Raw genomic sequence first — 16,737 nt, 5'->3', positions numbered from 1 at the left:
ACACTCTGCACATGCACGATGGACTTAGATAACATTACAGGCAGTTCATGCTCTTGTTCACCCATTTGTGAACAATGTGTGTTCGACATCCAACGCTTAAAGGAAACATGTTTGAAAGAAACTGCACAAGTCCCCCCAATCTGGCCCACATTAATAATGCAGAGGCACCTCTCAGAGGCCTCTTCCCCCTCTTCCTCTCCAATCCACCTTTCCTCCTCTAACAGAGAGAGTGGTGAGTGCTGCCCAGCTTGAGGTCCAGAATGCAGCAGCGCCACTCTGCTCAGTGGACACTGAGTTCAATCTGTTTCAGAGCTGCAATTCAATTATCTCACCAGGGTCCTGCTCAACCACTCGTGAATGGAAAAGGGGCAAAGGTGTGTTCAATAAGAGGGAGGGAGGGAGGGAGAGAGGGGGGCAGACGAGGGGAGACAAGACATATCATAAACACAAACCCAGTTCAACATGGATATAGATTTAAATGCTGCTTTTTCTTGTGTGATTAGCTTTGGCTTTACAATCACTAAACGGATGTCAGGACCTGATAAAGCTAATCACTGCAGTAAGCCAAAAGCAGTGGGATTTAGCACCCCACCCCCTTCTGCTTCCTCAGCCCCCTGAAGACCTGGCTGAAAGAGAATGCTAAGAAAGCCCAGGGCCCAAAACAAACTGGGCATGGAGCGCTCCACAAAATGGCCTTCCTTCCCCTTTGTGTATTTTTGTTTTCAGAAACAAGGCTAGATCATACATCTCAAAGAAAATATGCTGAATATTATTTCTTTCGCCTCATCTCCTTAATTTTCTCTGAAGTGAAAATCAAATGATTTATATCAACAATATTTTACTTAAATAAAATGGCATTGCACTGCCACATCACAATCAAGTCCCTGTCGCTCTTGAACAGGACACCAGCATAACCATTTCCTACGACCACACTCCATCTCAGTCAGGCCAACACTGTTGTCATTCTCAAACTATGAGTTTCTTGGGTCAGCTCAGGTCAGGTCAGGTCAATATGAGTAAAACCGTGTGAGGTAATGCAGTGCCAATATCGGTTTATCTATAATTGGAATTGGAGGATCTGATGTCACTTTGATGAACAATTAAATGATGAACATTTTTAAGTAATTAGAAAATGTTCTCCCTTTCTGTTGGTCGATCTTGGTGCATGCAAACTGAATATTACATTAACCCAAAGCAACAGGGTATGAACTGGAAGCTATTTCTGCACAGTCAGGTATTTGGCTATGCGTACCTTTATTTGCTCAGTACAGTGTGTTGTTTGATGATGGTGTACTTTTGTCAAAATGGTCCAGCTATGTACAGTTAGGTACAAGGTATAGTTCTGTATCCTCGTTTACTCAGTGTGGCCTCAGACTTTGCCCTGAACCTCTCTCTCGCTTAAACCCTGTATCATTGCTGATACTCATTATACGTGTCTTCTTATTTCTTCACCTTGCCAGCTCCTACTTATCCCCTCATCTCCCAGCCTCCTGACCTCTGACCCCTCAACTTTAAGCCATTCAAGCAGTCAATGCATCTATTCAACCCCCTCTGCTGCTCAACACCTACTACATGAGAGATACGGAGAGAGAGAGTACTGAAAATAAAGGCTAAGAAAGAGTATGAGAAGGGAAAAATAAAATAATCTGGAGACTTCATCAATTTTTCATGAATTTTCATTTAGACTGGGAGAACCCTCTTACAGCAATCGATAGATCAAGCTGCTGTCACGCAGTTTAGCACCTGGGGGCTGCTGGAAGGCCCTCGGGAAGGCAGGGGACTGGATCAGAGGCAGAGGCCCAACCCCCTCCTCTCCCTCGTCCACAAAGTCCATTTCCCAAGGATCACAAACCAACTACTCATCTTACTACCACTGATCACTTTGATGACAATAGAAATACAGTTGCAGTTCATTTTCATTACATGGAAGATTTTATTTCTGCTGTTTCTTCTGTTCAAACTATTGCAGAACAATTAACTATTAGTGGTCATAGAGAATAATAGCTAATAATAATTATTACAGCTATCTTTACCATGCTCAAAATGTATGTCACTTATCATGATATGAGATCTCAGGTCTGCTCTTCATGCCAACTTTCATACCCTGAGCAAAGTATCCAAAAACATCTGCGAATACCACCAAAAAACATATTATGGTGGACAGACAGACAGACAGAACTAGCTTACTGAAGGTACCACCAGTTGAAACAGCATAAGAACACTTTCTGCTCCACCTTATGTGCATCTGAGGGGCCTGGGAGCCACTCCATAGGAAGCCCAGCCTGAGCCTTCTGGGATGAGGCTCATCTTCAAAGGTAATTTGATCCACAGCTCAGGTTCTGCCTGTTAGTGTTCACCAACACTGTCCAGGCGGCCTGTGTCAAATGTCTATCAGGGCTTTGATCTGTGCCTGATGTTCAACCCCCACCCATCCAGAGACCTGTGTCGACCACGCCATCAAGTCCCTCTCATATGGCTTGACAGTAGCTTTATGTCCAACTCAAAGATCTGCAGAGAACTTCAACAAAACTCCCTTGAGTTAAAACATTTGTCAAATGTATCTCATCTCAAGTGAAAAACCTCATTCTACACAACTCATTATCCCACCAAACAGTGTCACACATAGTGAGACCACAATGGAGCCTAACTGTCCTTTTTAGACCCACAGGAAATGATCACATTGTTTGCAAACAAGAACAAGGAAAGCAAAATGAAATCAAATCTTAAAATAGTATAATTACAGCTGCCTCAAATTACATGTTGATTTATTTACTGTTATTCCCTACAGTGAAAACAATGTCATTTTCTATTATGTATAAATGGGGAAAAAAGATTTTAATAGTTGTTGCTGACAGGACATGTTCAAATATTATCTTTCAATTTTCTTGAGCAGATTGTAAATCCAGTCTTTCCATCATTGAAAAGCAGCAAAATAAAGACTTTCCTCATCCAGCCAAATTACTTATCAAAACATTGAGCGAAATAGATTCAGCAATGCAGCAAACAGGAGAAAGTAGAAGGACAGAGGTGACAGAGCACTGACTCACATGCTACTTCCAAAGATGCATTACGGCTGACAGCTTCTCCCAGGTAGTTCCGGGCCACGCAGACATAGGCTCCCTCGTCCGGTTTGCTCCGTCGTCCATGAACGATGCGAAGGAAGAAAAGCGAGCCACTGGGCAGCAGCATGCGGTGAGAACGTGGGTCATCTTTGTCCGTTTCCACCCGCTCTCCATCCTTGTACCACTCCACTGTTGGGGTTGGCCGCCCCTCTGCTTTACAGTTGAGAGTGGCGGGCTCCCCTTTGGAGACAATCAGGTCAGAGGGGTGTTCCACAATCCGGGGTGGGGAGTCCTCCTGGCGCAGACGGGATCCTAGAGAAAGAAGAGATGAAATGAATCAAAGCAGAACAGAATATCAACTTTTAACATCTGTGTATTTGGACTTTCCATAATGGTCTTTCCAAAATATCCAGCCAGCAGGTATAGCATTTGGAAAACAGGGAAAAGGAAGGGGTTAAATTAATGAACACAACTAAAAGTGACAGATTACACCTTCAGTGTAGCTCAGGAGAGCATCATATAATATATGATAAAATAATAACTCCATAGTAAACTGACTAAATAAATAGTACCATTTGTAAGCAAAACAATGATGACATGTATCATGTTTTTCATACAGAAAAAAAGGCAGAGGGATTGGTTCTTTATTCTAAAGTCCTCTCTTATGCAGTGATCTGCATACAATTCAGAATGCTACTACCCAAAATGTCATTTAAAAAAAGAATTGATTTAGCTTCTTAAATGCTTGAGCAGTTTTACTAATGCAACTACTTACTAATAAGAAACAACTTCTGTTTCTTTCTCGTTGTCTTTTATGGCCAACTATTTTTTTTTTTGTGGACTAACAGCAAATGCAGCGACAAAACAGCTAGGGGAAGTCATAAAGAACACTCTAAAATGTGACAAATTTTAGCTTCCATTTTCATCAGAAAACTGCAACTAATATTAATTTGAAATGAGGAGCCACAACAAGCACTGCTGGGGAGAAGTCTATATGAGCTATTTCCCTTAGCTTGCAGCCTTTGCTACCCGAGCCTGAATAAGCAGAAGAAAATGGATGGATGACTCCAACTAAAAGTTACCAAAGCATGTATTGGGCCAGAGACATGTAAAAAACATATACTGGACCCTTTAATCACCATTTCAGGGCGTAAAAAAAACAGCCATCTGCTCTTCTCAACCCTGTAAGGGCTTATGGGTAATTGGACCCATGGGTGAACTGTGAATGGAAGCGTACACACAGCTTACATCTGAACTATAAACACGCACAAATTATATATTTGGCTTTCAGTGCAAACAAGTAAAACTGTTGAGTCCACTGTTGTAGAAGTGTACATGTGATGTGAATATGAATGGCCGGTTCCAGACTAATGTCAAATGCTAATCCCCTGTGGCTGAGAACCTCGACCCACTCCTTTTTGTTAGGGCTTGCAGTGGGTGAGCTCTGGGAGTCTGGCAGCCAAGATAATGCTCCCCAAGTCAGAGAGCTCTGTGTGTCTGTGACCAGGTCTTAACCATGGAGATAAGATGCTGTAGGCCACACACACGCATTTGCATCACAGAGGCCCTGGGAACCATGCAACAATCAAAGAGTTTGATCCAGAATCAAACAATCAAAGACACAATAAGAGGAATGGGGAACAAGGCTAACTTTTCCAACAAACCTTTCTTTATCCTCTCTCTTTTGAACCACATTTAGTATCCCATCAATAACTCTGCTTCAGTCAGTGTTGTATTAAGCGCGCTAGGCTCTTTGTCTTAACATTAGTTGTTGCAGGTGTGCATGTGATTGAGCTGAGTTGATGACTGTGCCCTTCCCTGGGGCAGTGTAGTGTGGTAATAGGACGATGCCTGCTGCACAGAAGAGCAGTGTACCACATAGGCCATTGTGCTTATGTAAGGGCTGATTTCAACATGGGATGGAGGCAAAACAGTGGAGGTTCCAGCTCTTTGTTTGCCTGGGTTTGCATATGTTCCACTACCGCTTATGCTTAAACCTCCCAGGGGGAACCGGGACACTCTGTACCCCGGTCTTTCCTGCCCAGCAGTCTGCGGGCAAAAGGACAGGCGTAGACTAAAACCCACTTATCAGCACAAAATACACTTCAAAGACTCTGAGTGTAGTGAATGTGTGTGCACAGATTTGCACATACATACATGCAAACACAGCGTGTAAATGCGCCATAGTGCACCGTTTGTTTTCTCAGGGATCAAGCTTCAGATAGTGGCATATTGACCCCTGAACAGGAGGTTGTCTGTTCTTTCTTCTTCCTAATTTGGGCTAATTCCCTCCATTTCCCAGCAATTGATTAGTGATCAGGCCTGGTGTCTTGCTCTAAGTGGGGCCACAGACTGAGGTTTGTGGGTGAGGGGATGATCTAATCTCATTGACTTTATGTGGAAAACTGAGGATGTACTATAGGTAGTGGAACAAAAACCTACATTATGCTGTTGGCAGATTACCATGTCTTGGGTCATGTATAACCCAATGTCTTTCACCAGCAGTTGGTAACAGTAACCTGGCAAGCAGTCAGTTTCCCCACCAGCTCAGGGGCAGGGGGGCAAGTTTGTATTCTGGCGGTAAGTGACTTAATAAATGAAGCAGTAATTAACACTGTGACATTGATAAATGGAGGGCAAGATAAAGGACAGACACTGAGACCCCCTTCTCCCTCAGATGGAGTGTCAAACTCACATTTATTCTTATCTCATTGGAGCATCTGCTTCCTTCATAATCCACAGGCCCTGCGGTGGCTTTCTACTAAGACCAATGCGCATGCACAGCACTAAACTGCAGCAACCCCATTCGATTTATATCAGTCTAATTTCTTTAAATCCAATTTGTATTCCAATCTACTGCCTGCTAATCACTTAAACCTTGAGTCTCCATCTGCTCTCCTCTTTCCGGTGAAAATGAGCACAGCAGATGCCTCTACAATTGTCCTTTCACTGCCAGAAAAAGCTGAGCCGGGTGCACATAAGGCCAGACGTGACTGGTCAGTGTCCTTCCTGAGTGGAGGTAGTCAGGTGTTGAGGTAGGAAAGGTTAAAAGCACATCCATATGCCATGAAATATGTTTTCAAAAAGCCACATTAATCTCAATACTGGACAACTTCATGTAATCCCCGCCTGTTGTTGGGCAAGTGTCACTTTCAAAAGCACAAACTAAAACATTCGTACATTCATGTGTGCGTGTGTGTTTTTTTGTTTGTTCTTTAATGTGCCCTCGTATAGCTATCATGTCCTACAGATGCTGTCCAAGAAGATTGACTTTTAAAAAACTCATGTGCATCCCCACTGCCCAGCCATCAGACCAAGCTCCTAACAGAAGTGAAAGTCAATTTTCAGCTTCCTATTGGGCCCCCTTTCTCACTCTCTTTACGGTAAATGGGCTTTCTGTTGCCCTTTTAATGCGATCATTGGTGCTGTGCAATCAAGTGCTCTCTGAGCTGAGGCGAGTGCACTTCACTGGGTCTCAGGGCACACGCTCCAATCAAAATGCTGTGTTTCCCCCCGTCTGCAATAACACCACCATTACTTTTCACCACTGCTGTGCAGTCATCCACTCCTGGAGGAAAGCAGGAACCAGAGAACAAACAAACAAGCACACAGACAGAGAATGAAATCAGGGAGGGATTACTGAACCAGAAGCTGATTCTTTACTGCCTTTTCTTTCAGTCTACTTAGATCAGCTTCACCGAAATCGGATGTTGCGGATGTTTTGCACTGCTGCTATCCAAGAAATGCGCAGTCTGACTGTGTGCTTTCTGACTCTGTAGGGTTGTTATCTATCTTTCAAATAACATATTATGCTTCAAATTTATCAATCACATATAAGTAGAGACATAAAAGTATTAGTACATAATGAAACATATATAGGTTACATTTGTTTGGTCAAATCCAGGATAAAAACATCACTTTAACTACCGTAACAGCTTACTAACTCTCATATATCACTGACCACACACATAGAAGGGGTCTTTTCTATTATCTTTGTCAAATATTTATTCATGTGTGCAACAGAAGGTCAGGCCTTTGATGATCTTTTTGTAATTATTTTTATTAGCTCCCAGGAGAAATTCTAGCCCACCAACCGAATCAATACCCACACCAGTCACAGCCAGAGCATAAAAGGAAGGGCTCCCCAAAGAGATATTAGTTATTCTGCCAACAGACATGTGCGCTGATCACAGGTAACCAACGGCAACCTCAGACCAAGGCAAAAAGTTCCAGTCACTGAGGCTCCATAAAACATCAAACATGAAAACCAAGGACCAGGACAACATTCAACAACACTCTAATGCGGATAAAGTAATGGCGTTGGTAATGGAGACATTTCAGGCAGAAAGTGCTGAAAACCAGTAAGCTGATAGAATATTAAATGTACAAAAAAAACAAAACAAAGAAACAAAAAACTTCAAAGAAATTTCAGGAGTGAATTATGCATTGGATCCATGTTGTCCAATCTGAAATATATTTTCCCCTGCCTCCCACTTCTCCTCAACCTCCCACTCCATCTCCTTCCCTCTATATATCTCTGGCTCTCCCTCCCAATATCTCTCTGTCTCCTTCAGTTGCTCCCTGTCCTGTTACATCCTACCCTTGCTGTGAGGGTGACAGAGTCATATCCGTCATGTCATCAGAAGGGAAATGTGAGAGCGCGGCATGGGGAAACTGGGGGTGGCGATAGAGTGATGTTGCTGACCGTCCTCGCCTCTGCACTGGCCTGCCGTGACACTTGCAAGCAGCCTGCTCTGCACCCGAGATTCATCTTCTTTACGGCAGGCTGTCAGTGGCGTCAGTATACCCCAATACCAGACATACAACTCATCTCAGTGGGGTACCACTAAAAACAACCAGCTGTATGTACTGGAGTCCATCTCAACTCACTGCATGCAGCCACCCACTTGATACAGCCTGGAATATGCGTTAAAATCCTCGTGGTGAAGACACAGAAAGTGAAATGAAGGGTGTTTACAGGTGCACAGTGGATTTTTTCGCTTTATCTTCGGTTGCAAGAAAGGGAGGGAGTTTGAGCTAGCTAGGTGGGGAGCGAGCTCAATTGATAGGCTCTGTTCCACCTCAGTGCTCTGCTACTCCACAACACCCCCCTTCCCCTTCTCCTGCTAAGATCTATACTCTGAAAACAAACACAAGGGTAATTCTAGGAGCTGCTCCCAACATGTCTCTGCATCCATGCTTGCCTCCAACAAATATCAGATAGAATTCCACTCTGAGTATTTCGGGCATTGGTGTGGAGAGTCGTATTGACTCTGCATGTGTATTTGCCCTCTCTCCCCCATGTAGTCGGAATATATAAATAGATTACTGTGGGAAACAGAATATCTGATTTTGCTGCAAAGGGCTGATTCATGTAGCTTGCATTTCAAGCAGTTTCCACCTTGTTTCTTTCCTAAATTATTCTCCTTCTACTATCAGTAGCCATGAACAGAAAGGACGATGTCGTCTATCCGTTTTCAGCAGATGACCTGTCTCAGAGGAGCTGAGATTGCTGTTGTGAAATAGGAGACCAGAAGAGGCAAAGGAGGAAGACATACAAACAGTTAAGATGTGTTTATGGTAAAGTGCAATGTGTTGATAATGGTGCTGCTTGCTTTCTCTATACGGGCTGATTAGTGTAAGGAGTATAGCAGCAGCTCTGTGGGACTGTCACTGGTCACTGGTAGGGACACTAAACTGCGTGATGCAGATTAAATGATTTCCGATGCCAGGGCCACTCAAGCATGTAGCTCACTGCACCACCACACCTTCTGTAGCCCTCTCTCTTTTCCTGCAGATCCTTCTGAGCAGCCTGTGCTCAGCCATTTTCTTTGCCTCTGCTTTGCATGATGGCATTAGCCTTGATATTGAAGATGTGTGCTAGTGTGTTCAACGACGAATGAATCAATGATTCAAATCCCTGAACAAGTAAAAATTAAAGAGGTGAATTGAATGATTAATAGTCTCCCCTTCCTCCTCAACTAATGGTGAGGAACCCTTGACTTAAGTGAATGCCCACTTGCCGCAGTCAAGCAGTGGCCATCAGAAGAAAACTACTGCAGGAGAGCACAATTTGCTTTGGTCATTTTAATCTCTGTGAATGTGCTATAAAATCAGATAGGCAAGCGACAGTGTTTATGTTGGTGTTCTCAAGAAACACATATTTGTGTGTGTGGTGGGCATGTGAGTGGAATGAAATGAATGGCATCAATTGATTCTCCCTCAAGCATTGTAATCTCTTTACCTGCATTGCTGAGCTGCCCCAGCAGATTGAATAGGGCAAAATAAATAAGTGCTTTATTGCTTTAGAAATGAGGACCAAGGGGAGGGACAGGTGGAGGAGAAGGCCTTCAGGTGTCTATGATACACTGTGTTGCGAGATGCGAGATGAGTGGATAATTGGAGGTGTGCTGTGGTTGCTGACCTGTAGGGAACACGATGCATTGTCCCTGCATGTCAATGAAGCCAGTCACCACCTCCAGCTACTCCAGTGGTCTTCAGCCCCACGTGTGAACATGAGGAATAAGAGCTGTAACCACACACCATCCAAGTGATGGACTCAGAGAGCAGAGCAAGATAATCAAATGGCCCTTACTGTGTTTTTAAGGTGCAGCATACCAAGTCAAGATGAGATTTATTAAATTTCTACTCCATGGGACACTTCATCTGGTCTGGCTTAGGGTGACAGGGTCAAGGGTGCCAGCAGTAAGTGGATGAAGGACTCATTCAATTTACTCAGGCCGATAAATCCATGCTAACACAAAAAAACAATGGGCTTTGATGGTTATTAATGGTGTTCACAAACACATTCACACACATACACCCACCACATTTCATAATTCTACCACTGGCTGGGTGTTACCGGGCCTCTAAATGACAAATGCCTGTGAGCAGCTCTCTAGAAAAATCATCACCATCCTGGAAGTGAAACTGGAGAGTTCAAACGTTCAAGGATGCGATTAAGGTTTTCTTCCTATCCGCCGCTATGGTTGTGACACTTGGCTCATGCCGCGTTCCACACTGTGACTTCAACCACAAAGCCAGTCTCACCAGGAATCATTATATACGGTAAATCAACTCACCCCTGGCCATGGTGGCTCGGTTTACAAAGCAGTATGGTGCCATGTTTTTGCAGCAGGGACACAACAAGAACAGATTCCCACAGCACTGACATACAATACAGGTCTCATTACTTACCATTTGTTATGTATGTATTAATGTGATCAGGTTCCAACCGAGAATGCTGTTAAAGCAGGCTGTATGGCCTGACAGTTATTTTTTGCAACTGCACATCAACATAATTTAGCATATTACAGCATATATTAGCACATAGGCACACTGATTACACAACATGGTTATTTATAAATGCATTGCCAGGGAACACTGTTATTACCAATAGCATTAGCATTATATAGTATTTGCAATTTTTTAAAAAAAGCCTCAGCAATATGAGCATATTTGCTCACATGTTGGGGTGAAAGCCAGCTATACAGTACTGTAAATGTTGATATTCCCTCATTGGCATGCAGGGTGAGATCTGTTCATAAGAGGTCAAGCCCCTCAGAAGACCTCCATGTTACTACAATCTCCACCCTCAAACACTGGTTTGGTAGGTGATGATGTATAGTTTGAGCAGAGTAGAGATTCTGCACTCTGCTACAGAGTTTGATTCCCCAAGTTACGTTCAGGTAAGAAAAGGTACCAAGCTGTCATGGCTGGGTGATCCATGGAGCAAGTCGGGGATGGGGATGGTGGAACAAGACACTTATTCACTGGCTCCACCATTCTGAGCAGCATTACAGCTGCACTGGACTACTGCTGTGCGTGACGGATGTGTGCTTGAGTGTCATGCTCTGGCTGTCCATCTTCACACATCTCACACTGGGAGACAGCTCATGCATTTTTATCACCAGGCCTGACCTCATCTTCAAGGTATTGGTAAGACACAGCTCAGGTACAACTGTCACACAAACTGAAGAGGGTGTGCTACATACCAGGTATGTCCAATAAACAGCAATGAGAATTAATATAGCACATGTGCCAAATGCTTGTTCCATTCAACTCATTTGTATACTGTATATTTACTTGTTCTTTTTACAAAGTAAAAGATTGACGCAACCACCAGTAAACATTTGTGTGCTTCTCTGTGTTTTTACAGGGTGTGTAAGTGGGCCTGCACCCATGGGCGTGTATAGTTGTATAGTTGTATCTACTTCCATGAGTCATTCAACCTTGAAATCCCTCCCTTCCATCTGAAGGTTGCTGCGAGACAGCCAACCAAAGGGCAGCTTGAGGGCAACGGAATACAGAGTAATTAGACGCTTCCCCAAACACGACGTCTCAGTGCAGCATGCGACACAAAAACACAGATAAGGCTCTTCCAGCAAGTTTAAGGTATCACTGGCTTGTGTTGTGCTCAATACTGACTTCCTGTCTGCATTTTGGCATGCTTTTAAAATAATCTAGTTTTGTGGAGATAAGAATACTCGTCACATCCACACTGCAACTGAGTAATCTGGCCTGCACAGAGGCAGGTTGAAATGTAACCACTGGCCGGATATTTACCATTGATCAATAAAACTTCATTTAGTATCATCTAATCATCAGGGATTATATAACAGTAATTAGATCAACATTTTCTGTCTGTTGGCCTGCTTCAAACTCCTAATCGGCTGTTGGGGGACACAGAGAATAGAGCAAGGATTATATCTGTGTGTAGGGGCCCAGAAGGGTAAGCACAGGTGTGTATTCTGTAAGTACAGGTGTGTGAGACAGGTGAAGGCCCTGACTACTTGCTTTACCTCATAGTCAGCATGCTCAATTCATCATATCATTCCTCCCCCATCTCTACTCCACACACAACCCCACTATACTGCCATCACAGGTGTACAACAACCCCCTCAGTGTTTGAATTCCACCCTCATGGACAATGCTGACAATGGATAGGTGTGTGTATGTGTGTGTGTGTGTGTGTGTGTGTGTGTGTGTGTGTGTGTGTGTGTGTGAGAGAGAGAGAGCGAGAGAGAGAGAAACAGAGATAGTGACTGAAATGGGTCTGGGGAAGTTTGGAAATATAAATCATATGAGGAAAGATACTTGTCCTTTACTGCCGCCTACCTGTTAGCATTAAATCTTTATCACTTCCAGTTGTAATCTCTCATCCTCTTTGTGTCTCTATTTCTCTAGGCAAAAGCATCAAGGCATTAGGCCTTCTCTGCTCTGTAAATGTCAGGGGTATGCTTGGCTGGGGCTTAATAAAGCGGAGGTAAACGGAAAAGTGGTATTACCTCCCCTGCATTCTGCTGGTCTTACAGCGAAATCAGCCAGGAGCATTGTCTGACACTGACATTTTCTCTCCCACTTCGGCACAATGAAAATGTAAAGGCATTAACCAGTATGATCCGGGAATTTAAAACATCTGTGAATCCTGTTATTTTTCAGTGATCACAGAGCACTACTTTGAACTTAAAAGAAGTATGCACTCAAAGCTCAACGTCTATTCAGTTCTATCCTGGATGTGTGGAGAGATGGCTGATGAAACGGGACCCAAAGAGGAGCCAGTCTTGGCTGTTAAAATATCATAGGAGTTGACAGGCCCTCGTCACTGGTCGGGTAACACTTATCAGTCACACACACCAGAGCCTGGAAGCTTGCACTGGACAAATGCACACCTTAGTCTTTGTTCTCTGATCATTCACTTCCTTTTATGATCACCACTTTTGTCTTTACTCTCCACTCATTTCTTGATGTTAATCAGAGAATAAACAGTGGTGCTCTTGGATGCAGAGGAAAGCGGCTTCCTTGACAGTGATGAGACTATGGGAGACAGTAGAGAGGAGCTTCCTGTAGATCTCAGATGAAGGTCTCATCATTACAGCAGCCTCATTCCAGCAAATGAACCGCAATTACAATAACGCTGCCTAAATGCTGCCAACTCAAGCAGAACAATCACATTTGGGGCGAGACATTGCAATGGCTCTTACACAATGACCTCAGCCTGCCTCATCATTCACCTAGACTATTTTAATCTGGGCTTACTTTCCATTATAGGGCAGTACTTTAAACCCCTCTCATTCAATCATGGCCATCAACAGAGCTGTTAGTCTCCAGGGTGCTTTGGTAATAAAGCCTCATCCTCGCCATTTCCCTTTAAAAGATTGTGTTGTTAAACAACTCTTCTCTCAATTTTTATATTTGATTACACTCATTTCGTCTCTCCACCCCCCCTTCCCTCCCTGACACATACGCAACCACTCTCAGGGTTTGAGTTTCTCTTGACTCAGCATTACTGAAACCACAACCCTGTTGGCAGATAGAGAGCTGTACGCTGTCTGGGCCACCAAAGACCCCAAGAAGCAGTCTCCATAGCCTCTTAGACAGATTTAAGTTGGACCATATTTCAGCACCTCTCAGTGTGTCAGCCAGGATGGACGTGATGTCACCAGCTCCTACATCAGACACAAGCATGCAGGAGATCTCAGAATAGCACAGGGTCAGGAGTGCATGTCCACTATGCAAAGCATGTTCTCATCATCAAAAGCAGCACGTTGGAGTTTAAGAGATAACCAAACAGCTGCTGACTGGTGTATTCCTGGACACATCTTCTACTGCAATCAATCAGAGTCTTGAATAGCCCTGAATTCAGATGCAGATCTTCTCCCAGGTCTCAAAACAATCCCCTCTCTTCCATCCCTGGTAACAACACCCAGAACACACTCAGTTTATCCCCCTATTCTCTCTACATCTCACCTTTTCTCTCCTCTCCTACACACTAGCAGTATTAATCACAGCACAATAAACAGTGACTGACGCCATTCACTAGGCCTGGCTTTGTTGGCTATGCTGCCCAGTGAATACAACTCTGGACCTTTTTGTCTGCCTAAGTGGACTCTTAGAGGAAGCTCCTCCCTCTCCAAGGACCCTCAGATCACCTCTGAAAAGGGCTGGGTGATGGGTGAGTTCTGTCGGGATGGAGGAGGAGAGCAAGGAAGAGGGGGAGGCAAATTATTGGGAAGATCCACTGCTCCCGGGGAGATGTACAGCCTCTCCCTCTGGACAGCTAGCAATGCCTTCAGCCACTGCTTAGCAACCAGTGGGTTTGGCTGAACAGAGTGAAAGACACCAAAAAAAGGTAAATGAAAGAAAAAGAAAAATATTCAAATCCCTGCAGAAAGGGGATTTGATTTGCTAACTGCAGCAGACATGAGGATTGCTTCAGAACCGCAACTCGCAGCTGTGGAGAACAAAAGCGGGAGTTGACAGGTGAAAGAAAAGAGAAATAGGGACTTGCAGACTCTTGTATTCAATGACAACAAAAACTCAGCTTTACATACTGCTAGGCTGTACAAACAATACAAAGCAAACACATGTGTGAATCATCACTCACAACATAGTGCTGATATCAAGTATGTGACTGTTCAGGAGCATTATTCCCTCATTCTATGATCATGAGCGCCAGTTTGTCTGTACGGGCTTGTGCGTGTGTGTTTGAGAAAACTGTGAAGAGGTGTGTCCTATTCAAAAGTAGCACTAAAATGCAATCAGACTTCAGGTTTAAAATTTAAATTTTTTAATCTAATGCGTTTAAAATTTTAAAATGAACATATCTGATTCCCTCCCATCGTTCCACCGTCACGACTTCTGTCACCTAAATACTCCTATTTTGATGATTGATGTGAGTCTAAATCTCCAGTTGAGGTTGTTTTAACTCCTCAAATACACCAGTTCTCTCGTAGGACGGTGAATCCCAAGAAACCTTGTAAAGTCGTAAAAGAAAAAAAAAAAGAAAAGAAAAGATGCTGACTTAGCACTCAGCAGCAGAGTGGGCGAGGAGGGCTGGGGCTTTTGGCTGAAGAAATTAAACAGTATCAATCTCATTTGCATCATTATTAAAGTTTAATCAAACAAATGGGAATAATAAACTGGGGCACTGCCCAGGCTTGGGTTTAAGCCGGCTTACACTATGATGCAAAATCGCAGCACCGAAATCCTGAAGCGAAATGACCACAACTCCACCATCTACTACAGTGCATAGGTGGGGCGTTCACAACACATTTGCCTAACACCTGCAAGCCACTGAGCCTCCCTCCCACAGGTCTGAATTACTTTCTGTTGTGTAGACTACTTTGTCCTTCATTCGCACAATTGGAACACACACACAAATAATTGGGACTTGTCTGGCAATATTCAACAACCCTTCAACAAACTGTTCTGCACCTCTGCATTAGAGAAATAACATAGAACTGACACCCAACCTGAGAATCATTCATACTGACAGATCTTGGCTTAACACAGAGTCAGAGAGGGGAAAAACCCGTTGAAAACCCCTTCTAAAGGAAGTCCCTTTTCTCTTCTAATATGTACATATCATTAAATAATAATCACTACTTGAACAGACTACATGCTGCCTCTTCTATCTGTTGCATTGGAAGAAAACAACAACTCACCTCCAACCTAATTCTAAACTCATGGAAGGAGACTATTGGCTGCATTAGACTCGAGTTCGGCTAATTCGAGTTCGTTTATTACTTTTAATTTAATGAATGGAAAGTATCCGCTCCATTATGCGAAATGCATTTAAAGAGCAGAAGGTTCAGTTACCGGCAGTGCTCCTTGACAACTGTGTAGTTGCCGACTTCACAGTTTTTCAAGGGGAAGTGTGCGCAACACAGATTTTTTTTTTTTTAAATACACATAAGAAGTTGTTTTACACAACAACACGTGAGGCAACTTACCATCAACTTGAAAATACAGTAATCCACTAACAAGGATGAACGCTAGCGGACCCATACTAGCATATTAAACATCCACGGCAGGCGCGTAAATCCTCGAATTCACAGCAGAAAAATATGTCCGAAATGACAGGAAAGTCTGCTCCGTGTCTGTGGGAGTTAAGGACGGTCCTAGTTACTGACAAAAGCCAGTTTCAATGTCCAAAAACTGAGAGGATCCATTTCACAGAAGGTCACCCGGAGCTGCTCGAGGTGTTCATATCCACCAAGCCTTGACACCAAACTCTCGGTCTTTTGAGTATTATCCCCGCTTGCCCCGCGAGTTCATCCGCAATTTCGGCTTTTTCTCCGAGATGACCTATTTCACAAGGTAAAGCCCGCAGACCATGTGAGGAAAGAAATGTAAGTCCACGCTGGGAAATCAAAAAAAACGCAGGCTGGGCACTTCTCCTCAGGTCCTCAGGACGCGTCTGTGGCACGTCTCAAATCTTCAGCGATGTCTCCACAGTTCAGCACATGGCTCGGCTGACACTCTGACTGGAAACCAGCCTTCAACTCTCATGCATTCCCAAAAAGTTGTTTTATTACAACGGGAACCAGCTCCCAAAAGACCCATGTGCTTTGCCTGGGATACAGCGCTGTAAATGTACAGTGACACTACAAGTCAGTCCAACATCCTCCTTCTCTATGTCTCTGCTGTTTGGTTTCACCAGCGCTGCCGCTAGGAGCGCACGGTCTATGCGCACCCGGCACAGCCCGCAGCCCACCGCACTGAAGCTTGACACAGTTACACGAAACACGGATCGGTGGGGGAAGACAGCAGCGACAGGGGAACTGAGTAAGTAGACTGAGGGGAAGGAGAAGTCGAGGAGAGCTTGGATCCCAGTCTGAATATGAATGAAGATTAGGCTTGTGACTCCTCTACAGGTGAGACTTAATCTAAG

At 43.9% G+C, this 16,737-nt stretch overlaps 1 protein-coding gene across 4 annotated transcripts in view; it reads right to left on the bottom strand.

The window, feature by feature from the left end:
• robo2 (roundabout, axon guidance receptor, homolog 2 (Drosophila)) overlaps nucleotides 1-16,461 on the bottom strand; it is a 158,657-nt gene extending 142,196 nt beyond the window's left edge. For all 4 annotated transcript variants that reach the window (XM_070828639.1, XM_070828640.1, XM_070828643.1 and 1 more), the window contains exons 1-2: nucleotides 15,797-16,461; nucleotides 3,048-3,374 (exon numbers count right to left, since the gene is read on the bottom strand). In XM_070828639.1, coding sequence (XP_070684740.1) covers nucleotides 3,048-3,374; nucleotides 15,797-15,851 — 382 coding nt within the window. In that variant the 5' untranslated portion in view covers nucleotides 15,852-16,461. The remainder of the gene's footprint in view (nucleotides 1-3,047; nucleotides 3,375-15,796) is intronic.
• Between the last annotated feature and the right edge of the window lie 276 nt (nucleotides 16,462-16,737).

This window comes from Pempheris klunzingeri, chromosome 4, assembly GCF_042242105.1.
Source record: "Pempheris klunzingeri isolate RE-2024b chromosome 4, fPemKlu1.hap1, whole genome shotgun sequence".
NCBI classification, from domain to species: Eukaryota; Metazoa; Chordata; class Actinopteri; order Acropomatiformes; family Pempheridae; genus Pempheris; species Pempheris klunzingeri.
The sequence above is the reverse complement of the archived record's forward strand: the minus strand, read 5'-3'. Positions and strand labels throughout refer to the sequence as shown.